The sequence below is a fragment of the Mixia osmundae genome (assembly GCF_000708205.1).
Source record: "Mixia osmundae IAM 14324 unplaced genomic scaffold scaffold_7, whole genome shotgun sequence".
Classification (NCBI taxonomy): Eukaryota; Fungi; Basidiomycota; class Mixiomycetes; order Mixiales; family Mixiaceae; genus Mixia; species Mixia osmundae.
In genome coordinates, this window is record NW_014575557.1 from 458,697 (window position 1) to 486,110 (window position 27,414).

The 27,414-nt window shown below is 57.1% G+C and overlaps 15 protein-coding genes across 15 annotated transcripts; 8 read left to right on the plus strand and 7 right to left on the minus strand.

Moving 5' to 3' along the window:
* Nucleotides 1-2: 2 nt before the first annotated feature.
* L969DRAFT_95492 (uncharacterized protein) lies at nt 3-1,603 on the minus strand (the record flags this gene model as incomplete). Its single annotated transcript, XM_014711499.1, has 3 exons — nt 3-806; nt 858-1,298; nt 1,547-1,603. 3 exons carry the CDS (start codon nt 1,601-1,603, stop codon nt 3-5), a joined length of 1,302 nt encoding a protein of 433 aa, XP_014566985.1.
* L969DRAFT_532819 (uncharacterized protein) lies at nt 1,522-2,147 on the plus strand. The gene is made up of 3 exons (XM_014711500.1): nt 1,522-1,638; nt 1,689-1,823; nt 1,879-2,147. Exons 1-3 carry the CDS (start codon nt 1,626-1,628, stop codon nt 2,061-2,063), a joined length of 333 nt encoding a protein of 110 aa, XP_014566986.1. The 5' UTR covers nt 1,522-1,625; the 3' UTR covers nt 2,064-2,147.
* L969DRAFT_532896 (uncharacterized protein) lies at nt 2,148-4,707 on the plus strand. Its single transcript, XM_014711501.1, has 4 exons — nt 2,148-3,599; nt 3,666-3,960; nt 4,013-4,400; nt 4,563-4,707. The coding sequence occupies exons 1-4, from the start codon at nt 2,232-2,234 to the stop codon at nt 4,618-4,620; spliced, it is 2,109 nt and encodes a 702-aa protein (XP_014566987.1). The 5' UTR covers nt 2,148-2,231; the 3' UTR covers nt 4,621-4,707.
* Nucleotides 4,708-4,780: 73 nt separating this feature from the next.
* L969DRAFT_50839 (uncharacterized protein) lies at nt 4,781-6,008 on the plus strand (the record flags this gene model as incomplete). Its single annotated transcript, XM_014711502.1, has 4 exons — nt 4,781-5,318; nt 5,357-5,457; nt 5,507-5,677; nt 5,727-6,008. 4 exons carry the CDS (start codon nt 4,781-4,783, stop codon nt 6,006-6,008), a joined length of 1,092 nt encoding a protein of 363 aa, XP_014566988.1.
* A 60-nt stretch (nt 6,009-6,068) lies between these two features.
* Nucleotides 6,069-7,395, minus strand: L969DRAFT_95495 (uncharacterized protein; the record flags this gene model as incomplete). Its single annotated transcript, XM_014711503.1, has 2 exons — nt 6,069-6,707; nt 6,757-7,395. 2 exons carry the CDS (start codon nt 7,393-7,395, stop codon nt 6,069-6,071), a joined length of 1,278 nt encoding a protein of 425 aa, XP_014566989.1.
* A 342-nt stretch (nt 7,396-7,737) lies between these two features.
* Nucleotides 7,738-10,504, minus strand: L969DRAFT_18431 (uncharacterized protein; the record flags this gene model as incomplete). Its single annotated transcript, XM_014711283.1, has 2 exons — nt 7,738-8,309; nt 8,365-10,504. 2 exons carry the CDS (start codon nt 10,502-10,504, stop codon nt 7,738-7,740), a joined length of 2,712 nt encoding a protein of 903 aa, XP_014566769.1.
* Nucleotides 10,505-10,957: 453 nt separating this feature from the next.
* Nucleotides 10,958-13,222, plus strand: L969DRAFT_88855 (uncharacterized protein). The gene is made up of 10 exons (XM_014711504.1): nt 10,958-11,086; nt 11,138-11,438; nt 11,490-11,559; nt 11,611-11,850; nt 11,900-12,007; nt 12,060-12,141; nt 12,194-12,328; nt 12,382-12,484; nt 12,537-13,014; nt 13,062-13,222. Exons 1-9 carry the CDS (start codon nt 11,013-11,015, stop codon nt 12,942-12,944), a joined length of 1,521 nt encoding a protein of 506 aa, XP_014566990.1. The 5' UTR covers nt 10,958-11,012; the 3' UTR covers nt 12,945-13,014; nt 13,062-13,222.
* On the minus strand, nt 12,973-13,451 carry L969DRAFT_51430 (uncharacterized protein; the record flags this gene model as incomplete). Its single annotated transcript, XM_014711505.1, has 2 exons — nt 12,973-13,235; nt 13,289-13,451. 2 exons carry the CDS (start codon nt 13,449-13,451, stop codon nt 12,973-12,975), a joined length of 426 nt encoding a protein of 141 aa, XP_014566991.1.
* Nucleotides 13,452-13,673: 222 nt separating this feature from the next.
* On the minus strand, nt 13,674-14,982 carry L969DRAFT_18434 (uncharacterized protein; the record flags this gene model as incomplete). The annotated part of the gene is made up of 2 exons (XM_014711284.1): nt 13,674-14,323; nt 14,382-14,982. The coding sequence occupies 2 exons, from the start codon at nt 14,980-14,982 to the stop codon at nt 13,674-13,676; spliced, it is 1,251 nt and encodes a 416-aa protein (XP_014566770.1).
* A 141-nt stretch (nt 14,983-15,123) lies between these two features.
* On the plus strand, nt 15,124-15,627 carry L969DRAFT_95500 (uncharacterized protein; the record flags this gene model as incomplete). The annotated part of the gene is made up of 3 exons (XM_014711506.1): nt 15,124-15,256; nt 15,318-15,433; nt 15,493-15,627. 3 exons carry the CDS (start codon nt 15,124-15,126, stop codon nt 15,625-15,627), a joined length of 384 nt encoding a protein of 127 aa, XP_014566992.1.
* Nucleotides 15,628-15,645: 18 nt separating this feature from the next.
* Nucleotides 15,646-17,105, minus strand: L969DRAFT_95501 (uncharacterized protein; the record flags this gene model as incomplete). Its single annotated transcript, XM_014711507.1, has 2 exons — nt 15,646-15,801; nt 15,855-17,105. The coding sequence occupies 2 exons, from the start codon at nt 17,103-17,105 to the stop codon at nt 15,646-15,648; spliced, it is 1,407 nt and encodes a 468-aa protein (XP_014566993.1).
* A 546-nt stretch (nt 17,106-17,651) lies between these two features.
* L969DRAFT_51227 (uncharacterized protein) lies at nt 17,652-17,953 on the plus strand (the record flags this gene model as incomplete). Its single annotated transcript, XM_014711508.1, has 2 exons — nt 17,652-17,770; nt 17,905-17,953. 2 exons carry the CDS (start codon nt 17,652-17,654, stop codon nt 17,951-17,953), a joined length of 168 nt encoding a protein of 55 aa, XP_014566994.1.
* Nucleotides 17,954-17,972: 19 nt separating this feature from the next.
* Nucleotides 17,973-18,906, minus strand: L969DRAFT_95503 (uncharacterized protein; the record flags this gene model as incomplete). Its single annotated transcript, XM_014711509.1, has 4 exons — nt 17,973-18,366; nt 18,423-18,546; nt 18,612-18,682; nt 18,746-18,906. 4 exons carry the CDS (start codon nt 18,904-18,906, stop codon nt 17,973-17,975), a joined length of 750 nt encoding a protein of 249 aa, XP_014566995.1.
* Nucleotides 18,622-25,476, plus strand: L969DRAFT_104294 (uncharacterized protein; the record flags this gene model as incomplete). The annotated part of the gene is made up of 13 exons (XM_014711510.1): nt 18,622-18,682; nt 18,746-19,125; nt 19,188-19,346; nt 19,406-19,596; nt 19,656-19,908; nt 19,953-20,230; nt 20,407-20,543; nt 20,600-20,724; nt 20,783-20,903; nt 20,958-23,662; nt 23,712-25,014; nt 25,074-25,272; nt 25,315-25,476. The coding sequence occupies exons 2-13, from the start codon at nt 18,993-18,995 to the stop codon at nt 25,474-25,476; spliced, it is 5,766 nt and encodes a 1,921-aa protein (XP_014566996.1). The 5' UTR covers nt 18,622-18,682; nt 18,746-18,992.
* A 292-nt stretch (nt 25,477-25,768) lies between these two features.
* L969DRAFT_95505 (uncharacterized protein) lies at nt 25,769-27,343 on the plus strand (the record flags this gene model as incomplete). The annotated part of the gene is made up of 2 exons (XM_014711511.1): nt 25,769-26,794; nt 26,843-27,343. The coding sequence occupies 2 exons, from the start codon at nt 25,769-25,771 to the stop codon at nt 27,341-27,343; spliced, it is 1,527 nt and encodes a 508-aa protein (XP_014566997.1).
* Nucleotides 27,344-27,414: the final 71 nt, after the last annotated feature.

Below are 27,414 nucleotides of genomic sequence, written 5' to 3' on the forward strand. Positions count from 1 at the left end.
TATCATCGCCAGCTCCCAAACCAGCGTGAAAAGGTCGTCTCGCGATCGATATGTCTGTCCATAGGTGGTTGGTCATACGCAGGCCCGCGGGGTGGCCAAACGTCTTGGATACGCTCTCTTCCTTGCGGTGCACGCGAGGGTACGGGTGCGCCTAATCTATGAACAGTGTCGTCCAGATCCGTGACCGGCGCATATTCTATCGCGCTTTGCAAGGTATCCACTCCGGCCGAACGTCGCGCAGATCCGGTCAGCCAGGCAAAGCCAGCCAGTATTGTCTTTGCCCAAGTACTGGGTTCGCTATCGCTGATGAGCTGACGCGGGTGATGCTCAGGCATAGGTGGCAATCCTTGCTCCTCATCTGAGCTTAGCGGTGTCGCCACCGATCTCTGCAGCGAGACGACACGAGCAGATTTGCCGAGTAGGAGCTTATTGGCCTCAGCAGAGGGCGTCATCAAGTCTAGCTTGCTGGGATTGCGCAACAGTTGCATCAGAACGCGATGTCGCACGAGCGAGAGGAGCCACGTCATGCCGAGACAGAGTGTAATGACGAGTCTGACGCCAGCAGCGATTTGCCAGGACCGAGAGGAGGCAGCGTCGGATGAGACACATGTTCTGCCAGAAGGACCGACTTGCCATACCGCATCGACGGACCAGTAACACCGTAGTGTGATATCTCTCCCGTCGACATTCATGCCAGCCCAAGTGAACGTCAAGCCGAGGTTGATGACCGCAAGGAGTATATTGGCGGCGAGCAGCAGGCCGGAAGTGAGGATGATGGCTACAACGGCCCGTGAAGCTCGTCGAACCTATTGTAGACTCTGTCAGTACTGTCTTTGCCGAGCCGGGCGCGTACATACCCATCTGAGACAGACCATGATGAGCAAGAGGTCGAGCAGTGTACATGTCCGAATGATGAGGCCAGCCTGGCAGAGTTGCAACCGCAGTGCGTCCCGAGGGGTAGATAGCAGTCGAGTTAGTGACGCGAGATCTTCTATCCACATCCAGAGCAAGAAGGCCAAGCAGACAAAGCTGAGTACGCCTGCGTATCTCGCCGACCTGTGGAATGTAGCCTGGCTCTCAGACCACTGAATCCGTCTTGCTTCATTGAGCAGCATCTGTGCATCCCGACCGGCAATGCCTGTCTTGTCACTGAGCATGATGATCGGTGTTCGCTCCCTGGGCGCTCGAGCGGGGACGAAGAAGCTGGCAAAGTAGGCGAGCCAGGTCTGAGTCTCCTGTCTCTCGCGAGTGACCTGCGCCTGCGCAAGATCATGACCGACCAGGGACACGAAGCTCTCCTGTAGCATCGATGTCGTCGCCCGAGCGCCTCGAAGCTGAAACCGTCGCGCCGGCGGCGAGATTGTTGGTGAACATGCAAGATCGACGATCTCCGCACGGTCCCTGTAGGGGGCAACATCGTGCTTCGAAGGTCTCGGCCTCAAGGTTCCGCCATTGCGAAGTGCTCAGCCTGCAAGAGACGATAGACAGAGTGGACCCATGACAGCTGGTCTGCCGGACGAGGCCAGCTTGACGAGGAAGCACTGACGACGATAGAGACGCCCGGAAACAGCCAGACCGGTCCGGCCGGGCAGGATACGGACATTGAGGGAGATAGCCAACAGGTCATGGCTTCTCGCAGTCAGCTAGCCAAGCACTAGACAGCGTCGCCTGAACATACCGAGGCAAAGGGCAGACACGAGTCAGCATGGTCGGGCCCGTCAATGTCGCCTCGATTGCCCACAGCAAAGCCTCCTCAAGGTACGGCGTCGTCACAGACTTCAAGAACCTCAACCTGCATTCTGCCGCGGCAAGAGGTAACATCGGTCAGTGACACGATCATCGAGTGGCACCAGGTGGGCTGATGCACTCGAATTGCAGGTCTCGTCACATTCGCGCTCACGAACGGACAGCCTGTCAATAGCTTGCTCAACGGCATCTTGCCCATCCACGCAGCCGCTGCTCATGGCAACCAGGCCGTCGTGCTCATGCTCATCGAGCACGGTGCCGACGTCAACGCGATAAGGTACCGTACATCCTCGGCTCGTCCACCTTTAGCGGGCTGAAGCGAGACGGACCTGTTCTACAGATTGTCTCACAAGGATGTCGGCGATAAGAAGCAGCGCGCAAAGGAGGCGATCGGTACGACAGGCTCGACGCCGCTCCACTTTGCTGCGTCGAATGGTCATGCTGCCGTTGCCGAGCTCTTGCTTGCTCACGGCGCCAGGCCTGACATGCTCGAGAAGAACGGCCTCTCGCCCGCCGACCTGGCGATGCAGCAAGGTCATGAGAATGTCGTAGAGGTGTTGAGGAATTGGGAGGACGCCTTTGGACCGGCCGAAGCTTCGCCTATCAAGCTTAACCGCGCAAATACAAATTCCTCGGCGATGAACCTGCTTGTGCGCAGGAGAAACTCCCAAGTCAGGCTCGGACACCGTCAATCACATACGAGTCTACGAAATCTTGCACTGAACAACGAACTTGCAAAAGAGAACCTCGCCTCTCGGCTGGGAAAAGAGCCCAAGCCTTTACGACTGGTCAGCAATTCCAATCACGAACCGAAGCATGGCAGTAGCCCACTACGACCTGTCCCACCCTCGACATCAATCAGCGAACGTCCTGCCGGTCTCACGCTATCGTCTTTGCCCGCCGCTGTTGCGACCGGGTCCGACACGTCAAGCGCCGGTCAACCTTCGGATTTATCTGCCTCTGTGCACGCACAAACAGACGGTGACGACGAGCCTCTGACGCCGCTCACTTCCGTCGCCAGCGGCTCGATGACCTCGCCCGGCAGCCGCTCGTCTCTCGAGGGCAGCCGGCCTCCGCAAGGATCGCTGCGCCGACAAAGCGCGGCATCGGACTACTCGCGCTCTACAGAGGGACTAGTCCGAGCGCACTCTCGCAGCTCGACAAGCCGCCTGTCGATGTCAAGCATACGCAGACCCAATCTGTTTCAGCAGAAATTGAGACGTACAGGAAGCTCGGATGATGCAACGCCTACCTCGCCCACGATAGGCTCGCCTGATTTTGGACTGGATCTCTTGCTCTCCGAAGGTGCCGAGCGTGTCTCAACAATCGGCGGCCGGATCGTCATCAACGTCGATGACGAAGAGCGCAGATCGGTCGACAGCGATGAGTCGCCGACGCCGCTCGAAACCAGTCCTCTCAAAAGTGCATCTGCTAGATCACGCCACGATAGCATAGCCTCGACATCATCTTCTGTCTCTCGTAGACCGCAAGCGATCTATGGCGTCGCTGGCAACACTGCTTCTGCCGAGCGCGTCATGATTGCAGCAGGCACTCTCTCGCGACAAAGCTTTGCCCCCTACACTGTCTCTGAAGGCAATCGTACACGCAGTAGCTCGACATCGACCAACAGTCAAGCCCGTCATATCGCAAGAACGAGCACGCACACTTCCTCTTCGCCCGCGTCGTCCTACTTCTCCAATGCAGCCTCGCTCTACCCGACCTCTGCGGCCTCGACCAACGCGACCAGTCAACCGCCTACGTCACCTCATCTGCCGCCCGTCTATGAGACGGCAGGTGGACTGCTCGGCCGCAAAGCAGACAGCGCGACAACGAGTGCCCACCGGGCGCATCATGCGCAAACGCAAGCGCAAGAAGCAGAACAGGCTTTGCTCAAGTTCAGTCCGAGTCAGAACCGGCCGGCGCAAACGCTGGCCCAGCAGCTGGCAGCCTATTCGGACACTTTGGCAGCTGCCAAGAAGTTCAAGGCAGAAGCAGAGGCCAACAAGCGTGCCGGCCCGAGCGGCCTAGTTCCCAAAAGCACAGAAGTGCGCTACGAGACTCTAGACAAAGTCGGCACCTCTACACCGACCGTGCTTACACAAGGCGAGCGGAAAGCCGATGGTCCCGTGAACGATCGCGTGGTCACAGCAGCCGCGCTGGCTCAGCCTCTCGACAGGCGGCGTAAGCCGACGGCTTCTCTCACTCTCCCAGCAGGCAAGTCTCCGCGCGTTTCGGTAAGTGTGTCCTAGCTGACTGATTGCTACAGGGCCTTCGCCTCTGCGGGCTAGCTCGCCAGCGCCATCTGTGGCCGCTGTGCAGCCCTCACTGGGTCACAAGGTCGCGCTGTCGACTCACATCCAGAATCAAGATGCCATCTCGAGCAGCGCAGCCTCGACGAGACGCAGCGAGCCAAGCAACGTCACGCCGCGATCGCGTGAGAAAGGACCGCCCAGCTGGCGGAATCATAGCATCGATCTAGATCGACTTGCGCCACCTGCTCCTAGCCTGCGCACCGGCAGACAAAACCGGATACCCTCTCTGGGACACCCGGCGATGCAGACAAAGGACACTCGCATCACTGTCTTGACATCCTCCTCGACAGGCACGTCTTCGCCCAAAACGTCACCCGCATCTTCAGCCGTCTCAGCGCCGAAGCAGCCGACCCCAAGACAGCAAAAGCCACCGTCCATGCTGAGCATCACTCCGACGGTGACACGCACGTCAGAACATTCCATTGCGCACTCTGTCGCTCCAGCACTCCCGCCCCAGCCTGCGAAACCACCTTCGCCATCTGTACAGATGCCTGTCGTGCCGAGCAGCCGCAAAAGTAAAGGCAAGCTCTCCAAGTTCGTGAGCGCCTTCAAGGGCTTGTAGTCATCCGCCTTGTCCACGCTGTAGCCTTAACACTATTGTGCCTATCTATCTATTGACATGTCATTAAAGCCAAGCTCGGAGCGCGTCATGTCGAGCGAGTACTCACGCGCAAACCGAGGCCAAACAGATGCCTTATGGCCTGCCACGACAGCTTCCGAGCATGTTCAGGCTCTTCGCTCATGCTCAGCAACTGCACAAGCCCCAAGCGCACCGTCGAGCCTTGCAAAGCTCGGCGAGGCTGCATCGGCCAGAGTCGGTCCTCATCGTCAAAAAGAGGAACGATGACAAAACCCTGGCGGCTTCAGACGCCCTCATCACTTACTTGCAGCACAAATATCCTCAGACGAGCGTATCTATAGAAGAGGAGGCATCAGCCTCTGGCACACAGAGCGCGCATGGCACATTGAAGCTCCACAGAGCTGGCGAGATGCCAGATTTGGTGGTAGCCTTGGGCGGCGATGGCACCTTGCTGCATGTTTCAAGCTTATTCGCCGAGGGGCGTGCACCGCCAGTGTTGGCTGTCTCGCTCGGCACGCTGGGCTTCCTCATGCCGCATAGCGTTGGCAAGCTCGAACGGATGCTCGACAACATCATTGCCGACAGATTTCGCCTGCTACCTCGTATGCGGCTGCGCTGCGACGTTTTCGACGCTTCAGGCCGGCGTACAGATCGTTTGCATGGCTTGGGCGAGTATCTGCGTTCTCACCGGGGTGACAGGCCTGACCCAATTGAGTAGGATCACTTGCCATGAATGAAGTCGTACTGCATAGGGGCAGACATCCACACCTGACAATCATAGATAGCTTCGTTGACGGACAACATCTCACAGAAGCTGTCGTAGGCGCAGCACACGAGCTCACACGAGTAGAGCTGACTCGATGTACAGGCAGACGGATTGATCGTCGCGACGCCGACAGGCTCAACGGCCTACTCGCTCTCGGCTGGTGGCCCCATTGTCCATCCTCACGTCCAGTCCATGCTCTTGACGCCGATCTGCCCGCGCAGTCTCAGCTTCAGAAGCGTGCTTCTTCCCGCCAAATCCTGTGTGCAACTCAGGGTCAGTCTAACCTCTCTTGTCGTGCGTTAGCCTGTTGAAGCAGCAATAGATTTCGCCCAAGTCCCGTTCGCCAGCCGAGCTCTCGCTAGATGGCAGAGACGTCAAGCTCATCACGCCCGGCGAATATCTGGCCATCTCAATGTCAGATTGCCCTCTGCCGTGTATCGATACGGCCGATCTTGCTAGTGACACCTCACGAGAATCAGACCTGCAACACTCTTGTGGTCGGTTGGAGCCTGACGCGCACGCTACACCCCGTGATGGCTGGATCAGCGACTTGAACTCCATGCTCTCTTTCAACAAGTCCTTTGCGTCAAAAGAGGTTCTGTGAGAGAACAAGCCTGGCGGCCATTTTGACTATTAGCTACATCAACAACAGCTCTCTGAGTCTCTATTGGTGCTGTTCCGACTCTTCGGGATAGCGCGGCAGTCGTTCGCTCGACCGACTGCTCTGACTACTTAACGACCAGGCAGCGGGATCAGACGGCCCTCGCTTCATGGGCTGCAGCGTATAGCGGTCAGGCGATGACGGTCGAACGGGAAAGCCGTTGGCAGGCGATGCGACAGCGCTATCGCTCTGCTGCCTGTTGTGGGTCAACGGAGTGCTCGCACGGGCTAGCATGGGCGAAGGCGAATGCACCATCGCTCGGCTGCTATCCACTCTCGCGTATGATCCACTAGATGCAGGCATGGGCGGATAGCTCATCGAACCGTGATTAGCCGACAGATCTGGTGACGGGGGCTGCAGATGCTGCTGTGGGTATGGTGTAGGCATTCCGCCTCTAGTGGGTATGGGCAGCGGAAGGGAGGCGGGCCTGTATCTCTGGTGTTCGTCCGATTGCACTCGCCAAGCGTACTGAGGAAGTGCTCGTCTCGGCGGTGGAGGAGAAGGCGAGCGATCGAGCAAGCCTTGCCCGCGTAAGCGCTTCTCGTTCTGGCGGCGATTTTGGAACCAGATCTGAACTCGTCGAGGTGTCATGCCGAGCTCCTCAGCTACTCTCTCACGTGTAGCGGTCGTGGGGAAGCGAGTCTGCTTACCATATGAGCCCAGAGTACGCGCCGATGTGCTAACTACATACCTGCTCAAGCAGAGCGTTCAGCACAGCGGTCTGCTGCGGCGTGGTAAGAGTGCGACTGCGCTTGGATGTCGATCCGCTGGACGATGCCGAAGCTCTCAGGCTCTCGCGACGATCCGAGGATGCTGTAGATGACGGTGCTTTGCCAATGCTGCCCGCTCGCTGCTGCTCGAGCGTCTCCTGCTCTGCTGACGCTGCACCCGTCGAGGAGGAAGCTTGCAGATTGGCGGCAAGCAGCGGCGCACTGTCACTTATTTCGGCGTAATTCGGCGGTGTGCCAGAGCGGTTCAAAGCCTGCGCCGCATCACTCGATGGCTTCGGATGGCTGTCTGCCATGACTGCCGTCGTCCGAGGAAGGCCGTGGTCGTACTGCTGCTTCAGCCTGCCGGGCAGAGACGCCCGTCGGTCAAGCGGATGCCGTTCGGTGGTGATCAGATCGGCCAGACTATGCATCCGCAGTGCACCTAGCATCCTCTGTGCGCCAATGACCGAAGACGACGATGGCCTCGAGCAGTCCTGAAGAGATGAAGTGGCGGCGCTTGTCAGCCAGGCCAAGCCCTCAGCATAGCTCGTCTTTGAATCCGAGACAGCACTATCTCGTGCGAGGAGAGGCCACGAACACGCCTGTCGGCCGGAAGCCATGGGCGACTAGTTCCGCTGGCTATTTGTTTTCGTCCGAGCATGGCTGGCCCAGCCTTTCGCCTTGGCTACGCAGCAGACACGCTAGCCTCGCAACTAGTCGCCAAAAGATAGATGCGTCGATCTTCGGCCCCTCCAAATCGCGGCGAACTTGTAGATCTGCCGCGCTTGCCGCTCGGCTTGCATGAAGCGCTCGCGTGTCTCGGCACTTAGCGCGACAGGCCGGCAGAAATTAAGTCTACCCACTTCGCCACATGCGAGTCTAGAACTGGACCGTTCGCTCCATTCATTATCCGCTTCTTCGATCGCTGACAGAACATGCATCTAAGGATCGACGGAGTAGCATCACAGAAAGAAGTGCGTATAGACCCTTGATGTCGGATGCACTGACATCTCTTCCATCTTATAGGCGTTGAGCTCCTCTTTGATCCGTTGTGCGAGCGTTGGCGTCAGGCGATTGCATGTTGCAGGCTCGCCACGTCGGTCGTAGACTTCAGCTGGCCAGGTCGTGTGGACTGATAGATTCGGCGCAAAGTGGAGCCGCCTGAGGGAAGCATGATCGGATGGCAGCATCGATGCCGGCCTTCGAGTGAGCGCTTCTGCAAGAGTCGGCGGCGTCGCGCTCCACGTCTTTGATAGGGCTGGCGCAGAGACGTTGTGAGAAGCATGCATATAAGGCATGTGGCCTCCGCTTTCGACCGAGCTTGGAGCGATAGTGTCACGCCGATGGGTCGACCCAGTGCCATCCGAGATGATGCCATCAATTTGCTGCTCCGAGGGGATGATCTGCACCAAGGCAGCACCGGTGCCAGGTCGATTCGGTGGGGACTTCTGATGGGGACTATCGTAGGAATGGCTGCGATCTCTCAGCGCTCGTATGCCGCGTATCGTCATGTCCTGCCGATCTGTTGGATGTGCTACCGCATAGCGCTCATCAGGCTTGCTCATACAACGCGGCGCGGAAAGACGTACCTTTGAGGATGCCTTTGATGGGTCCCTGGTAGTCGCGATGCTTTGCTCTTGGCATCTCCATTGGCGGTGAGGCGGGTGAATCGTCGAGCGAAGGCGATGCCTGCTTACTCGGCTGCATGTATCGCTCCGTCGAAGGACCAGCGAGAGGCGAATCATATGCTTGCCGATCAGTGATCGGTTCAGGACCGGGTACAAGCGAGCTACGTGAAGTGTTGTTCTTGCTTAGTAGGTCAAGACCCCACTTGCGTCCTTTGCGCTGCTCTCTTGCTCGCATCTTCTCGCGCTCCAGCATCTCGATGCGTCGATCTGTGGGCGGGGCCAGCTGACGCAGCTTGCTTGATCCTGCCGCGGCATCTGCAGCGGCCTGACGCTGTGCATATTCTAGCTGGTGCTGCTTGACCAGCGCTTCTGCAGGCGTCATGCCTGCCCTAGAAGGACTGGCTACATTACCGTCCTGCTCGACAGTGACATGGGCTACGCGCGCCGCCGTCGTTTTGCCCTTGTCCGATCTTGGCGCGTCAAATGAGACGGCGGGCTCGCTCCTGCTCTTGTCTCTGAAGATATGCGTGAGACCGCTGATTGAATGTCGCTTCGTCAACTTGCCGCCAAAGCCGCCAATCTTGCGCATGATCATGGACGCTGATGACATAGTAGACGAAATCGAGATGTTGTCTGTCGAAGCGTTTCCCAGGCGCGAATTGAAGATAGACGACCTGCGGCCGCTCTGCTTACCGTTCAAATGCGTTGCTTGGCCTGGAACAGCGCTATCGAGCTCACTCAGTAGATCATAGCCGCTTGGCGGTGTCGAAGGCGGGCTGGTTGACCTGCTGCTATACCCGCTCGACGAGGTGCTTTGAACGCCAGAAGATGAAGGCGTTTCGGATGAGTGAGATTCATGATCCGTGACAGGTGTGGCTGAACGGTTGAGCGCCTTGCGAAGGCCTTTCAGTCCAAGTTTGCCCCTGGGCTGGACGGGCTGGCGGGTAGGATCCCGAGGTGTCGCATACGATACGATGGATGGATGGTCTGTCGATATTGACGGGCCAGGCGGAGTATCGCTCGATCCTCGTGAGACAGAGTCAGTGATGCCTGCGTAGCCCTGACTGCCTTGAGCGCTCGATTCCGTCGCAGAAAAGTATTCTGGACTTGGGGCAGAGGCCGATCGCGAACCGCCTGGTGGTGTGGGCGTCATGATATCTCGCTCTGCAGCGGTCGGCGTGCTTCTTCCCGAGCGATCAGAAAGCGCGCTCGGATAGCTCATATTGGGCGTCTCGATCGAGGCTGTCGAGATGCTTGCCGGTCTGGTGGACTGCAACATCAAAGCCGATGTGTCGATAGAGGGCCGAGGCGCGGAGGAAGTCTGGCGCGAGGGTGACGTGCCGCCAGGAGAGGTCTGGCTGGTCAGAAGGGGTGCAGTCGCAGTGATCTTGCGTAGTTGAGTCCGGTCTGGGCTCGCCAGAGGGCTATCAGGATGGCCAGAACCACGCGCTCCGGGCGCTCCTCGTCGGTAAGGATGGTAGCCGGCGTCTTGTATGCGTAGCTTTGTCAGATCGACATCGACAGCCACAGAATGTGGCCGTACGATGTGCCCTCGCAAAGCTTGCCCCGATGGGAAGGGAATTTGGCTGGATAGAGACGTTGCATGGTGCCTGGACTGATACTGCAGAGACTGTCCGTTGCTTGTTGGGGCCAAGGGCGTCGAATGCGAGGTCTGCGGCCGTGGGTCGTAGTCGCGAATTGCATGATCGTTCATTGCAGACGTCGGGCGAGCGCCGCCTTCCGGCTGAGGAGGTGTTGACGTCGTCACCACCAGTCCTGCTGGCTGGGATCGTGACAGCGGCAGACGAGAGTGGCTGCGTTCGGGTACGCTTGGGGTGCTTGATATGCTGCGCGATCTGACGTCGCTCTGACCGATTTCGCGGGCCTTGATTGCGTCGGCTGTGCTGTGATCAGACGCATACACGCCAGGCATCGACAGCTTGAGTGGCTTGGCATCGAAGGGCTCGAAGTCAGGCATGAGCTGATCAAAATTGCCGAGGGGGATCTGATGAGATGCGGACAAAGGCTCGCGTTCGTGTGCCGTCTGCAAGGCGCCGCTAGCTACACTGCCCTGTGGCGAGCTCATGGGCAGGGCTGCCATGCGCTCGATGTTAGGAATGGCGGAGCGAATGCGCCCGACTTGATCAAATTCGCCGAGGATGCGCTCGCCAAAGGACTTTCACGCCTTTGCTGTGCGCGGGCGGGGGACGTCGTGCGCGAGCCGCCTAGACACCTGCGGTGAGGGCGAGCGAGTCGCGCAGCTCCGGCAAGTTGCCAGGTCGGCTTTGCCAGGTAGTCGGCTCACGACAAGCTAGCTAGGCTTTCATCTGGGAGGGAGACGAAGCAGGAGCACACCCATTCCGCTGTCAGCTCGGACCTCGACAGATCTGCATGGACGCAAGATGGGCACAGACCTCTGCGTAGCTATCGACTGCTATCGAGTGCTCTGCCACTCCCGCACGTCGTCAAATCCACTGCTTTGCTGCTGCGCTGCGACGTGCGATCGAAACGCCGCGACCGTGCCGTCGCCGCCGTGCCGAGCTCGGCCGATGCATGGAGCGTGACAACGACGACAAGGCGACACGCGTTCGACGCTCATCACGCACCTGATGGGCGCCAGCGAGCGTAACAAGGTGCTAGGCTACCAGATCCGCGAGCAGATTGGCGGCGGTGGCTTCTCAAAGTGCGCCGCTCGCTCGTAGTACGGAAGCAAGACTGAAACGCCCGTGGACAGAGTCTATCGTGCTCGCAAAGATGACAAGCTCGTCGCAGTCAAGGTCATCCCCGTGCTGTCCGGCCAGCTTGACAAGAAGCTCGTCAAAGAAGTCAGAATCCACGGCGCGCTCAAGCATGCCAATGTGCTTGCGCTCTTGGCTTCTCACTCGGACGCGACGGGCTCCACGCTTGGCCGGCCTGCCTTCTACATCATCTTGGACTATGCAGCGGGTGGGGATCTGTTTGACAAGATCGCGCCCGATGTAGGCTTGCCGGATGATATCGCTAACTTTTATTGCCGCCAATTGCTGTCTGCCATCGTCAGTCGTCGACTCGTTCGGTTGTCGTTCATTCTGACGCCATTGCTGCAGAAATACATCCATTCTGTGGGGATATGTCACCGAGATATTAAGCCAGAGAATATACTTCTCGACGGCGCAGGTCAGCTTGCACCTTGATCGACCTCACCCAGTACAAACTGCTTGAGAACAGGCAATCTGAAGGTCTCAGACTTCGGCCTGTCCAGCGTCTACTCCTACAAAGGACAGGTTCGATTGCTGCAAGATGCATGTGGCAGCCCGCCTTATGCTGCGCCCGAGGTTCTCACACATTCTTCAGACAGTCTGCTGACGACTGATGCCCGACTGCAGCTGGCTCATGGCAAAGCATACTCGGCAGCACCTATCGATATATGGAGCTTTGGCGTCTTGCTCTTCACACTTCTTGTTGGCAGTCAGTCATGCTCTGGACGAGCACCGAGCAGCGACTGACGCCTTCGCAGACACGCCATGGGATCAACCAACCGAGTCTAGCGCAGAATATCGCGCCTTTCTCACCGGCGACTTGCTCACATATGATCCCTGGACTCGGATACCGCCGCAGCCTCTATGTAAGCCTTCGTTCGCGAACTGTTCCAGGTTCGGCTGAGTGCCACACGACAGCTCTTCTATTGAGCATGCTCACCGTCGAGCCGCACAAACGGCCGACAATCTCACAGCTCGAGCAGCATCCTTGGATCACTCGGTACGTGCACATGAGCTTGTCTAGGATGGCAAATCTCAATAAGTTCCAACAGACGCAATCCACTCGTCGACCGAGATGGAATGTGTCTGGATCCAGCGAAGCTCGCCTCTTGGCTCATGGAGAAGCTCAACCAATCAGGCGCATTCGACGTGCCTACACAAGCCTCCCGCGGGCCTTCGCAAGCCAGGTCAGTCGATGTAAGCCATTGCGAGCGAGTTTTGACCTTCCGTCACTCTGTAGTCAGCAGGCCTCTGGCATGCCACTTCCGTCAAGTACTTTACCTAGACCATCTCTGGCACAGGCAGACCGCACGCAAGCCTTTGGTGCTACGCTCACTAATCTCGTGGGTTTCCTCGCACTCGCGTGCTGTCTCACGACTGAAGTGGGCAAGATAGTCTCGCTGTTCTGCACTGGCGCCATCACAACGCACAAATCCAAATCTGACTCGCTTTGTCTCAGTGTGGCCCCTTGGCGACGTCGCGCAAGCAGTATGCAGGTGCCTCAGCGAGACGAGCGTGCAATGGCAATGCGAGCGCGGGAAGGACTTGATAGCAGGCATGCCGCCGCCAGTCGCTTCTGACGAGCATCTCGAAGTCGTGCTTGGGCTCGGCGTTCGTGACGAGCGACAGCAGTTACTGCAGGGCAAGGCGAGCCTGTTCTACGAGTCGAGCGACAGCCAAGTCGAAGAGCTCGTCGTCGTCGTAGTCTTGACGCGGTCCAAAGGCGATCCTCTCGCCTGGAGGAGGCTATATGATCGCCTGATCAAGCGCCTGCCGGACGGTCTGTTGTATGCCAAAGGCTAATTCGAGCGGAGCATGCTTCTCTGCTCGATCATCCGCTCGAGCACATCCTCCAACTCGCGCTCGACTTGTTCTGCATGCCTATGAGCCGCTTCCGGGTTATCAGAACATCTGGCTTACCGCATTCGCGAAGCGCTCCGTCAAAGTCGGCGTTCACTTGCTCTGCCTCTGTACTCAAAGCCGCCAGTTGATCGTCTGACACGTCGATCATGACAGGATCCGGTAATGAAGCGATGAGGATCTTGAGCTGCTTTGCCTTTGTCACGAGCTCGTCCACAAGCAGCTCCCTGTTCTCTGTGGCAGAAGATTATCAGCAGAATGCCTTATGCTTTCGCCAAGGTGCTCACCGGCAAGCACTTCTGCTGTGTCGACCGTGCTCAAGCTAACGGTCACAGGAATGGAAGCGTTGCTCTGAGCGAAGCCAGATTTGGTGGAGAGATAGAGCAAGCTCTTGCGCATGATGTCGCCTAGCTCGTCGACGGCATCCTGTGCTTGAGTGATCCTGTCCATCGCAGGACAGGCGCTTCAGGAGAGCGCGTGACGTGACTGCTCTCCTCACTCTCATCAAGATGCGTCTCAGCCGAACGGGGCCGGGCGGCGTTACGCGGTGCTCGACTGTACGCGACGGCACAGAGCGGTTCAAAGATCAAGATGGTCGATGCGTCTAGTCGGCTGTTCATAATGATCACCGGTGGGGCGAATTGGTACAACAAGCAAGTGGTCGACAGAATGCTAGGTATCTTGTTCTTCAGCAAGATGTTGCTGCTGCTGCTGTTGTGAGTCTGCTCTTGCGAGCAGCCCAAAGCTCGTGAGCACGAGTGCTGCGCCAAAGAGAGCGAGTTTGCCGCCAGTTCGATTGTCGAGATAGGCGTCCCCCAGCAGACTGAACGGGATCGTCAGTGACAGGCCCAGAGTGGCAACGAGAGGCGACGTCTTGAGCATGGCTCGCATGAAAAGCAAGTCAGAGACAAATGTGATGGCCGCATTGACGACGATAGACGCAATGAGCTTGCCGCCAGAGGGGAGCGCGAATGTCTCCAAGCCGGAGAAGTGGAGCAAGACACCGATGGGCCACAAGCAGACGACGTTGAATGCGCCCACGAAGCCGAAGAAGAGCATCATATTGATCCGGGATTCATCCTTTATTCTGGCCTTGAGCAGGATCGTGTAGACGGCATAGAGCATGGCGCTGACGAGTATCATGCCGTCGCCGATAAGTGGATGCTTCGGCTCCGGTGTAGCGCCGAGCGTGTCGGTCGTGAGATCCTTATCACCCTTTGTGACAAGCATGACGCCGATCACGCTGACAGTCACCGCCGCAAGCCTGCCGAGATTGAATCGCTCCAGGCCAATCCAGGCCGCGAGAGCAAGTGTGAAGAAGCCTGAACAATCATAGCAGGTCAGCGCGACAAAGGCAAGCAGCTTGAGAACTTGGCGGACCCGACGTGGAGCTGAGGATGGCGGCAGAGGAGACCGAGGTGAAAGCGAGAGCGCTGTTGGATGCCCAATTGGCCGCCAGCCAGACTACGCAGAAAAACGCAGCGAGCTGAGCTGTCTCTCTGACAGACAACTTGTCATTGTGGGCTTCCTCGACGGTCTTGTCGCTCCTCGTCAGGCTGACCGATCGTGCAGCTCTATCAGGCCGCGGTTGCTGATCTACTTGAGCATACTGTGTGCCATCAGGAAGCAACTTGGTACGCCGCCTTGCCTCGCTGGAACTGCTGCCTCTCCGCCGCTCTAGGACGGGTGAGCTGTGTAGATCTGATGGCGACAGCTCGCTATTGCGCCGTCGGTGACAGCAGCGTATCGCTTCCGGAACGAGATACAGGCTGAACGTAGACGTGCAGATCCATGTGATCGCAAATGGCTTGTCGTACGACTGGCTGAGGAACTGCCATGACATGATGAAGTTGCTGAGCACCCAGAGGCAGATGACGCAGAGCAGCATGCAAACGCCGACGAGATAAGTCTTGGGCTGATCGATCGTCTGATGCCTGACATGACCCAGTCCAGTCTCTTCATCCTCTAGCGGGTCCTCCATTGGCTCGCCTTCGACTACGCCCAGGCCGCTCGCTGGGCTCAGCGCTAATCAGTGCGGAGGCCTCGTCGTCGTCTCGTCTTTGTCGCGAAATTTCAAAGTGCCGTCGACATCATCGATCACCTCATACAAGGCTAGACCTTGATGGACGACACTCTGCCAGATGTCATCGGCACACTCGTGTTCTGCGGGCCTTGCGGCAATCTGCTCAACAACCCCGCGCCCGGCGAGTCACACGTATTATGCGAAATCTGTGGCTACAGAGAGCCTGTCTCGAGCAAGTCATCCTTAGCGGAAGTGTGCGGAGATGTGTATTGACGCTCGATCACGCTCGACAGCCTTTCACAGCATCAAGGTCACCACCCACACTCGAGAGAGCGCGTTCCCCTCGAGCTTGCGGCAAAAACGTACACTCGTACAGCCGACCGATCAAGTGTCGTCGAGCAAGCAGCTCGTCAGTCGTCCTGATGGGCATGCATCGACCAATTGGGCTGATGCAATTTGTGTACCCAGATCGACGAAAGATGTCCCAAGTGCGACAGCAAGCAGATGGAATTCAGTACGCTCCAGATGAGATCTGCCGACGAAGGCAGCACTGTCTTCTACACCTGCCCGCGCTGCGCCTACAAGTACTCGACGAACAACTGATGGCTGCTTGTCCGCCAGTCAGCGTGCTTCCAGGCCGAGCTCGAGTGCTTTGGCGACCACCTGTTTCTGCAGGTCATTGATCTCCTCATTCGACAATGAGCGATCCATCGAGCGATAATTGGTACGATAGCACTTGCTTGTTCTTCCCGTCTTGGGATGCACAAAGTTGTCAATCTGTCTCATCGCTTCAGCAATTGTAGGCGCACTAGAGCATAACGCAACCGCACAAGCTTGACGTCCTCCACAAGGTCCCCCGCTACCGAGCGTATCAGATCACAGAGATCGTTCTCGTGAAATTCGGGCGGCGCCCAGAAGCTGAAGTCCTTGTAGCACGCCGGATATTTCGAATAGGGCACAAACTGATTGATCTTGCCCGTCTCGAATTGCGACAGGAAGCGTGCATCGTTTGACCAGAAGAGCCGTATGTCTGGAATGCCAAAGAGGACCATTGCTATCCGCTCGAGCCCAAGACCAAATGCCCAGCCGAGCTTGCCGGGTACATTGGCGCGGTCGAGCGTGCGTTGAAGCACGATACCACACCCGAGCAGCTCGAGCCACTTGCCCCCGAAGAAGACTTCCACCTGAAAGCTCGGACTCGTAAACGGAAAGACATCATCTAACCATCTAATCTGTAGCGTCTGGCCATCTCGCTTGAAAAGCTTCAGGATGAGTAAGTTGAGTGTCGCCTTGAGATGTCTGACTAGCAAGTCGACTTCGGCACGTTCATGATGTGGCTGATACCAGTTGATAGCTTCGTTGATAGTGCTCTGATCGTCTACGAGCGCGCGATGCCCTGCGATTTCCATCTCAATCTGCTCTATTGCAGGCAGCAAAGTCGCTGCAGTGCCATCTTTGATGATGAACGCGCCCTCGCACTGATGAAAGATTGGGTAGTGCGTCGCATCTATTTCGTCTCGTCGATAGACGTCTGCTGCCAGAAGCCATCGCTCGTGACCATCGCCAAAGGCAGCGACTTCATGTGCCGAGGTATGAGTCCGCAGCATCGTGCCGGCATTGATGTAGTAGCTATCGTTCTTGGAACGCCCGGGATGTCCAACTGGAAAGCCGAGATCGTCGAAGTTGTGCTGAGGCGTAGTGATAGGAGACAGATATGGCAGCCAATCGTGCGCTGGTAGGTATTGCATGATCAGCTGGCAGAGAATGCCTAACGGATGATCGGGTTTGTGATAAAGGCGCTTGCCTATGCGAGACAAGATGGACTCTGGCACATTAGTCCAATCGTCTCTGACAAATTTCTGGCCCTCTAGTCGAATATGCTGCTCGATAGGCTTGAAGCGTGCAGTCGCCTGGGTGGCCATTGAGGATGCCGGCATGCCATCGCATTTTGGCTTCATGGCATCTACCACTGTGGCCGGCATCGACCTTTTGCATGATCGTCTTAGCGAATGGTTGCGTGCTGCCCGCCATCGCGCGGCCGCTATACCTTTGCAGGTGCAAGGTAGCGAACGAGCGAGCATTGTAATGACTGAATTGCAAACGACCCAATCGCTGAGATTACAGGCGGGCACGTGGTCGATCGAGCCTGAGAATTCTGCACGGCTAATCGCCTGACACTGGAGGGTCTGTCAATGCCTGACTCGAAGGCAAGGCTGTCTTCGACTGCATTCTGTGAAGATGCGTCGGCATGTCGTGTCAAAAGTATTTTACGTGATGAGAAAGACGGGTCACCTGATTCCAGGTCACCGAGGTCACAAAATTACAGCAGGGCCATTGCATGGCTAGACTAGCTTCTTGGCAAAGTTTGGGGCAATTTTGCTTCACGGAGTGGGTGCGCTCGTTATAGGCGCTCTCGCTGATACAGACACTTTTATGCAAAATCGCTTCCAATAAGCTCAGATCACTCGCGGCCAGCCTCAAGTCTATTGCCATGACGGTCAGCAACGTTTCAGAGTCATTCATGATGATCGTAAGGATTGGTCACGTGTGACAGGACGGTAGTCACGTGGCAAGTTCGTTGCACTGGGAGCGCCACGTCACCTATATGCCACGTCACCCCGACCTCCATGAGGCGCTTGCCACGTGGCTATGCCGCAGATCCACGTCACAACCTCAGCAGAACCTCAAGTAAAAAGCCGTCAGCTGAAATTTTACTGGCTAGCATGGGCAGCTCGAGGACGGACACGTAGATAAATCAGATTAATTTACAAATCCCTCCCGGTACAGAGCACCATAAAAATTAGGTCTCGATGGATGGCTCATGGACGCCATCCTATGCTGTCCGTCCCTAAGCATGCATTACTGATGCAACACATGTAGCCTGATCGGATCAGCGCTGCTCGGACTGCATGCGCCTGGCTGCGTCTGACTGAGGATACCGATTGTCGTCATGCCGTCTTGGCGCCGCTGACTTGCCATGCGCTGAGAATGAGCTCGGCAACACCCTCCACGCCCTGGTTGTGCTTGACACTTGTGAAGAGAGTTGGCCCGGAGTCTCGCATCTTCGCAGAATCTCGTCGCATGACCTCGAGCGAAGCGCCGACATATTCGGCCAGATCGATTTTGTTGATGATAAGCAGGTCTGACTGTGATATTCCTGGGCCACCCTTGCGCGGTATCTTGTCACCTCCGGAGACGTCGATGACGTAGATAATATAGTCGGCGAGCTCGCGAGAGTAGTTGGCCGCAAGATTATCGCCGCCAGACTCTACAAAGAGGAGCTCGCAGCCATAGTCGGCTTGTAACTGCTCAAGTGCGTTCAGGTTGGCAGAGATGTCTTCTCTGGGCCCATCAGAGGGGTGAGCACCGCCGCTTCAAGCTAGTGTGATGTGACGTACCTGATGGCGGCGTGCGGGCAACCGCCGGTCTCAATGGCTCGTATGCGTCCTTTGTCGGGCAGCGCGTCATTCCGAATCAGAAATTCTTGATCCTCTCGTGTGAAGATGTCATTCGTCACCACAGCTGCTCGCAAAGTACCTGCGTAAGCCAGTGTGTTTTTGAGCTAACTCTCCTCGGATAGCACTCGCCGATATTGAGCTTGTCTCGAAAGTGCCTGCATAACGCCAGCGTGAGTGCAGTCTTGCCGCTGCCTACGGGACTGCGAAGAGGCGTGAGGTCAGCTTGTTCGAGTGATGACTGCTCGCATGGAGCTGGAGCGCACCCGCCTATGCCGATAGTAAAGGCTCTTTCTTCAAAGTCGCGGTGAGAGTAGTCGGGCAGATCTCTGTCGCTATATTTGCCAGCGCTGTCCAGGTGCTCGTGCGTGTGTCCATGCTCACCAGCGCTGCCAATGTCATGAGAGTGGTCGTGTGAATGGCTCATGCTGGGCGTTTGATCAGCTCGACTAAGGAGGAGAGAAATCGACGACGACGACGCGCGACGACGAGCTTGAAGTAGAGGCGAGTCACATGCAGCCTGGCGTGACTGCGGAGAGCGCAGAGTATGCTCTTCGACGCCTGATAGCGGTCACGCTCTGTCAATCTGGCTTCACGGCCAGCTCAGAGGATGCGCTAGCCGAGCTGCAAGATCAAACGCTGAGGCGCAAGTCAACCGTGCAATGTGTCGAGCCAGGCCGCATAGCTGATCTGGGCCTCATTTTGCAGTCTTGGGAGGCCTGTCGCACCTGTCGCACGACTTTGCTGCAGCTTGCAATCGCAGCAGACCGAATGCGAAGGATGTCTACAGTGCCTGCCACGACCAATCCATCACTCTGGCCAGTCTCAGACAGCAGCGACAGCTCAACCTCGACGCATGTGCTCAAGGTGGGAGACTGCAGACATCTCGAAGGATAGGCTGACCTTTCGTCTCTCGAGGACAATAGATGCACCGCTGTATGAATGCTTCGACGGACCGCGAGCGCCGTTGCCGCTCGACGTCGAGCAGAGCGATCCGAGCAAATTGTCCCTAGGACATCGGCTCAAGCAAGATTTCCAGCCTGCGCAAGAGCTAGCTGCAGTCATTCCGGATAATCTGCCGCCTCTGCCGCCGTCGTATACGTATCGACATACACCCGTCGGTTGTTCGCTCCGTGTGCTTTGACCAGTCACTCAGCGCGAGTGCTCTCTGCGCAGATATACTCGGCCGATCCGGAAACAATCTTGCCATCTTCATCTCGTGAAGTAAGGGCTGCCCAGCTTAGCCGCCGGCTGGAGAGCAACCGTCAAGCTGAGCGATCGCTCCAAAACTTACTACGCATCACAGCCGGCACTCGGCAGACATCGCTTCATTCTGCAGAGCATCTCGGTCTAGCCTCAGAAGTGGCCATCATCAACTATGCAGCAGCAAGACGACAACAGCAACTCTTTGACGAATCGGGCGGCGCAGGTAAACGCAAACGTTGGGTTATGTAACCCTCGAGAACTTTCGAGGTGCGCATAGCACAATCACGCGTATCAATCGGTTGCATCGCATGGGACGTATCCAGTCGAGCCACCAATCCAGCAAGGCCGATCACACGCTCGTAATCGGCAGGGTGATCAATTGCGACTTGCAAGCGCGCTTGCGGCCGCGGATCAGGCCACCTAGCAGCACTCGCATCTGGAAACCCGTCTGCGATGATGGCAAGACTGCCTGCGCCCAGGCATGTCTGTCAAGGAGTACTAGCTGCGCTGTGAGCTGGCTTTCGCAAGCGAGCACCAGAAGGATTGTATGTTGAGGCGCAAGCGCATCCATCCGATTGAGCCAGCTCACAGGGAATCTACCCCATGAGACGGAGGCCCGCTCGCGGGAACATTGAATAGCTCTCGTGCTCGGTGCAGTCGCCAACGAATGAATGATCAATGATGATCGACGCGTCGTCGCTGCTTCTACGCTCCACTCCAGCTCCCGGGGCACCCGGTCATCATCCAGTGGCCACCAGACATGGGCAATTCGCCTAGCTCGATACGGCCTGTCCCGGGCTTGCCCGTCCTCAGTCCTTCAGATCTGTCGGAATTAGGTGATGTGACTTACGAACGGAGGTCAGCTCCATCAAACGTACACGTTAGCTTTATGCTCAACCATAGGATGCCATCAGCATGGGCTCGGCGAGATGTCTCAAGACGATGAGGGCGAGACATCAGCATGGACCAATCGTCGTCAAGGTCTTCGTCAAGCTCGATCCCGCTCTTTCACTGCGCAGCCATGTCAAGAAGCTCAGAGGCACGTGCTCCTCTGCTCGTCAGCCGCTCGGTCAGGCTCATGCCAGCTCGTACACCAGCTGACCGAGAGCAGCTTGCCGACGTCCCCAATGTCCTTCACTATCTTCGCCTGCTCGAGACAGAGAAGGGCGCCTACCTCACGCGACAGTGGCTCTCAAGCAGTCTCTATGACCGCATCAGGTAAGCTGCGCACCGATGCCAGCCCGTTGGTACGCTGAGACATCTCAATCTCAGCACACGCCCGTTTCTTGCAGACGTCGAGAAGGCTTGGATGGCTTTCCAGGTCTTGAAGGGAATGCGCGACGCTCGCGAGCGCGGCATCGCTCATGGCGATCTCAAGCTTGAGAATATTCTCTTGACGTCGTACCAGTGGGTCTACATAACCGATTTCGCGCCTTACAAGCCAGTCTATCTTCCGGAGGACGATCCGTCAGAGTTCTCGTACTACTTTGACTCGTCTGGCCGACGCACGTGCTATCTCGCGCCCGAGCGCTTCTACTCGGCAGGCAGTGACATAGCCGAGCGTCGAAAGTCAGGCCGAGAGCGCTCTCTGGTGACAGAACCCATGGACGTCTTTGCAGCAGGCTGCGTCATCGCCGAACTGTACTCGGATGGCGCTTCTCCCTTTACACTGAGCCAGCTCTTCCAATTCAAGAGCAACGACTACGACCCCGAAGTGTGCTTTGCCGAGATCGAGAACACTGACGTGCGTTCGCTTGTGCGATCCATGACAGCGTCCGAGCCGAGCGCGCGCCCGACGTTCACGCAGTGCCTGTCCAGCGCTCGTGGCGCCGCGTTTCCGGAGAGCTTCTACACCTTTCTTTACGATTTTGTGCTCGACGTGACCGCCCTGCCGGACGGGACGTCAGACAAGCGAGACGCGATGGCGGGCAATCAGCGGGTGCTTCCCCTCCGGACAGATTCAGATACCCGCCTCGAGAGAATCTGGGAAGATTTTGCTGCTGTCATCGATAACTTGACCGACAAAGCTCGCTATTCGTCGCTCATTGCGACCATCCCTGGAACTATAGATACTTTTCCCCTGCGATTAGATATACCAGGCTACGAGGATGCTCTGAGGACGAGCATGTCGGCCAGCGTGCAGCAACACGACGATCCACTTGCGCTCGTCGTCCTCAACTTGATCTGCGCGAATCTGCGCAACACGACCCGACAAGCCGCCGTGTTACATGCGATGGACATGATGATCTTGCTCTGTCAGCATCTCAGCGACCAAGCCATACTTGACCGCGCCGTGCCGTACTTAATCTCGCTGCTAGAGGACGAGGTAGGCACAGTCCGGTCTGCTGCTCTGCGTTCGGTCACGCAGGCATTACTGCTCATCACGACTATCACGCCTGCCAACGCCAGCGTATTTACCGAATATATCATGCCTCATATCAGACTCTTCTCTGTCGATCCGGAAGAGTCTGTCAGATGCATGTACGCGCTTTGTCTCCCTGTCCTTGCGGAGCAAGGCGCAAGACACGTCGAGATGGCACAGGCCATGCGAATTCACACACAATTCAAGCTTGCCACACTGCAGCAAGATGCGCAAGCGCCTGAAGCGTCCTACGATGGCGCCATGGCCGAATTACATAGCTTGATTCAAAGCGAAGTCACGGAGCTGCTCAGCGATTCGTCGGCGAACGTCAAGCGCGCTTTGCTGGGTAGCATGCCATCCCTTTGCCTCTTCTTCGAGCGACACCGCACCAACGATGTTCTCCTGAGCCACATGATGACTTATCTCAATGACTACAATTGGCAGCTGCGCGCTGCCTTCTTCGAGTCGACGGTAGGCGTGGCGACCTGCGCCGGCAGCACGAGCGTGGACCGCTATTTGCTGCCGTTTTTCATACAAGCCACATCAGACTCTGAAGAATTCGTGATTGCGCGGTCACTCGCTTCGCTCAAGACTATGATCGAGCTCGATCTGATATCCCGCGAAAGGCTGAATGAAGTTGTGGGCGCGACCCTCTGTTTTCTGTGCCACCCAAACGATTGGCTGCGCTTGCATGCTGCGTCACTCATCGCTTCGCTAGCTCAGCTTCTGCCAACGACAGAAGCCTGGTGCGGGCTCTACCCGCGCGTTCGACAGCTGCTCAGATCCGATATTGCTGATATGTCAGAAGTCGCCATATTGACAGCATTGGGTGAGCCTCTGTCGCGAGCTGTCTTCGAAGCCGCTATCACGTGGGCAGCACGACTACCTCGATCCGACTTTTGGCGATCGAAGAACAAGTTGGATGCTCTTCAAAAACGTCTCATCGCCTCGGCTGATCAAGACTCGGCTCAGCTCGACAAGCTTAGACAGCTCGGGATGGGGCCGAACGACGAGATCAAGCTACTTGCTCTGCGAGATCACATCAGCAAACTCACAACGGCAAGGCAAAACAGCGGCGACATCCCCTACGCAGCTCATTTGCAACTGCAAGCTCTAGGCATCACACCGCAGACGATCTTCTTCTCTACGCAGCCTTGCATTCAGCCGGAGGCGTCTGCGAGCGGTGCAGACAAGCGTCGTATCACCAGTATCGCCAAGCATGTCGGTCAGACCAACCCGAAGCGACTCTCACCTATAGGTGAAAATGAGAAGCAAGTCAAAAATGCCTCATCACCATCTGTAATTGATCTGCGTTCTGGTGCTCGCGTAGCGTCTTCAGCCTCCGCAACTAGTACGACTTATACCGCTGCCACCAACATCACCGCGGCCTCGTCCACAGCTGGCACATCGGAAGCAAGTCCGACTCCGAAACGACTGACATCGAATGGCATAGAATTGGGGCACGGGCAGCCGGCTTCGGCCAGGGATGATGCGTCTGCTGATGGTCAGCTGCAAGGCGGCGCAGACGATGCAACAATAGTATCCGGCCTGGCTCCGAGCACCCTGCATGGTCAAGTCGGCCTTGGTGCTGGTTACCGACTCGTAACTTCCTATGGTCGGTCCTCGTTCATCTGCCTGCGCGCAACTGATCCAGCGGCACTCAGAGGGGAACGATCAGAGCATCAAGCATCTGCTGGAAGAGCTATACAGGAGCAGCTTCAAACAAGCTGTGCCCGAATTTGGCGCGCCAGTCAGGCCTGGCGTTCCTCGTCGTCGCCTGACGCGCTTGGTAGTCGCAAACCGAGATCGCCATCAGAAGCGCAATCCAGACAACGTCGTAGCTCATCTCGGCGAGCACACCGGCAGCATCAACTCTATCGCTGTCTCGCCAGATCATATCTTCTTCTGCACAGCATCAGACGACGGTACACTAAAGGTGTGGGACACCACTTCTATCGAGCGTAACGTCTCCAGCAAATCGAAATACACTATCAAGCAAGGAGGGCGCATTGAAAGCGCTGTAGTCATCGACGGCACGCACTGCATCGCTTCTGTATCAACTCACGGTACACTCTTGATTCATCGCATCGACGTCAATACTGGTATCCCGCTGCCGCGCTATAGCAGGCCCACGCTCATACGATCATACCGTATTGAGCCTGAGAATGATTACGCAACCGACGTGGTCAGCTTGCAGACCGACTCTGGCACACATCTGGTATTCTGCACCGCTTCGGGTCAAATCACGCGCATGGACGCTACCATGATGCGACCGTTACAAACATGGCAGAATCCCAATCATTATGGACCACCAACAACCATCTGCCTTGATCACGAGCACGTCTGGCTCGCTATCGGGACCGCACGCGGATTCGTGTGTTTGTGGGACATGCGCTTTGGCTTGCTGATCCGTGCATGGCAAGTGACTACAGCGGGTAGGGTTACACGCTTGCAGGCGCACGCACACAGCTCTCGCTGGCTTCATGTTGCAGCCGAAAGCGACGCGAGCTCGCCGGTTCCTGCATTGACCACCTGGGATCTCGCCACTTTCGAGCGCTCAGAAGTATTGGCAGTCGCTTCCAGCAAGAGCGACGATTCAATACCAGCTTCATCGGGACTCGCTGGCCAGAGCACGACGGAAGACGCAATTGCGAGATGGCTCGAGATGGCTCGATCGGACCCGCCAGATCAGCTAAAGCGGGCAGTAGCCTCAACGCTCACCTTTATTGCTCGAGCCGAGGCCGCCGAGCCCGGCGTGCTCGCAATATCTCGAGGAGACCCTCAAACTGCGAACGATGCTCTTGCAAACGTATCAGATAGGACTCTTGACAGTGTCAGCACACCACCGGCAGGACTGTATTTGACTGCAGGCGACGATCGCAGGCTGCGGTCCTGGTCGACACATGACATGCAAGATTCGTACATCGTGAGCGGAGGTGACCCTGACATGCTCAAACCGATCTATGTGTATGTCAATCTTGTCCGTGCAATTGTGCGTGTATCTCTGGCTAACATAGCGAGGACAGATCGGAGCGCAAAGGAAATCTGCTGCAGCACGAGGAGCGGCCAGACCCGTCACGACGGACGCCTTCGCGTATGCATCGCGCCACGCTAATCGCACAGTATCAGCAAACGCTGCTCAAAGGACACCAGGATGCCATCACTGCACTCGCGACGGCAGAACTGCCCTTCTCCTGCGTCATCTCAGGCGACCGCTCTGGCATCGTCAAAGTCTTTCAATGAATCGTACAATGCTTGTTGTAACAGCGTTGCAGGGTCATCAGTGGCAGCAATCAGTGCAACTCGAAGAAGAAACTTGTCGCGCAACCTCGTAAGGCCTCCAGCGTGGCCTTGCTCCAGATGAGCGTCGCTGAAAGTCGAAATGATTGGCATTTTCGTCTTTCCAGCTCGATCGTTACTCGAGCATAGCCCAATAGCAGCTCATTGCGTCCACTGAAGAAGGACGAGCAAGCGAATAAGGGGGAGGATAGAAAATTCTGCGTGTGGAGTGATGAGGCGGCAGGTTGCTATCCGCAGAGGCTTGTGAGTCCAGATGGCAGTCAATCCTTGGAGACACAGTCCTGTGCGAATATGAAGCCCTTTGTCTATCGTCTCTGCTCGCAAACGTGGAATGAGGCGAATCAACAGAGCAGCGGAAGAATTACGCGAGCAGACACTCGAAACCTCAGAGGCTTCACTGTTCATCAATCGTTGAGGCCCAATGGTCGAGCCGGCGAAGCTCAAAGTTGCCGAGCTCAGAGAAGAGCTCAGCAAGCGAGGTCTGCCGAGCAAAGGCCTCAAAGCTGAGCTAGTGACACGCTTACAGACGGCTCTCGAGGCCGACAGTACCGGCAATGCGTCTACCGAACAAAAAGACGCTCAAGACGTCGCTCCCGTGTTGGGCGATGCTGCGATCGAGCAAGGTGTCCTACCGCCAGCTTCCGTCCCGACAGGAGTCAACGCGGCCGATTCGACCGGCGTGACAACTGCCGAGGCACCGTCAGTAGCCGTTGACGTCGACGCAAGTCTGCCTGAAGAGATGCCTGCTGTGCCCGTCACGGAGCCAGACGAAGGCATGCAAGAAGCGATTGAGCCGTCCGAAGCCGTGACTGACCCTCAAGACCGAGCCAACGAGCAAATGATTGAAGATCAGCCGGCCACGACAGCTCAGGACGTTCAACTCGAAGCAGAGCCTGTGCCCGTCATCGCAGAGCCTGCCATAGCTGCACAGGATCCCATCGAACGCAACTCTGGTCTAGCCTTCTCATCCGCGGAAGGCGAGGCGGGCGTCGAAGGCAAGATAGAAGGAACCGGCAAGCCTATGCCTGAGACAACGGCCGAGCTTGCGAGTCAGGGTGCCCCAAAGCGCAAGCACGAGCATACAGAGGGAGACGCCAAGCCAGTCGATGAGTCTGAGGACTCTGTCATGGTGCCCGCAACTGAGGATTCAAAGGCCGAAGAGCCTGCTAGCAAACGCGTCAAGGCTGACCTTGGTGCACACGATGGACCAAGCCTGCTCGCTCGATCTGCCCTCGGCCAAGAGAGGCAGACGTCGAATCCACCTACTCCTGAACAGAGCAAGCCCCAGCCGAGCGAGGAAGACGATGGACCACCGCCTTCTGCCGGTCTATATCTCGCCAACCTAGTGAGGCCCTTTACCCCACCTCAGCTCAAGGAGCTGCTCAGCGAACACGGCGAGCTGCAAACTTTCTGGCTAGACGCTGTCAAGTCTCACGCGTACATCGTCGTATGTTCTTCTCCGTGCGATCGTGCGCTGCTGATGGGTCTCACTTAGTACGCTAGCCTAGACGCGTCGAAAGCCGCCATGCAAGCGTTGCAAGGTCTGCAATGGCCAGCAGGCACAGGCAAGGAGCTCTACCTATCCTACGTCCCTGCGCAGAAGATTCCCAGTCTGATCGGCCAAGAAGAGGAAGCGAAAGCAAAGCGGTCCGGCAGACTCGAGCTTTTGATCGCCAGCGAAGACGATGAATGGTCGTACAAGCTCGTCCCCTTCGGGTCCGGCAATCTCGCAGCACGGATCGTCAAGAGTGCGCCCAGACTACAAGTCAGGGGCCTCGCCTCTGCGCTCCCAGCTGATCTCATGCCAAATGCAACCCGGCCTGCACCGCCCTCCATACGTGCCAGGCCACCGCCAGAACCTATCGTCGTGCCTCGACCGCGCGACGATCCCGACAAGCATTTCACAAAGACAAAGACGAGGCCGCATCTCTACTATAAAGAAGTTGATCCTGCGATATCGAGGGCGCGTCTGGAAAAGTTTGCCAAGATTCCGTGAGGACGCATTGCTATGTTGTACTGCTTGCAAATGCCCGTCGGATATAACAATCGCCTTCGCAGGGCCGCGTG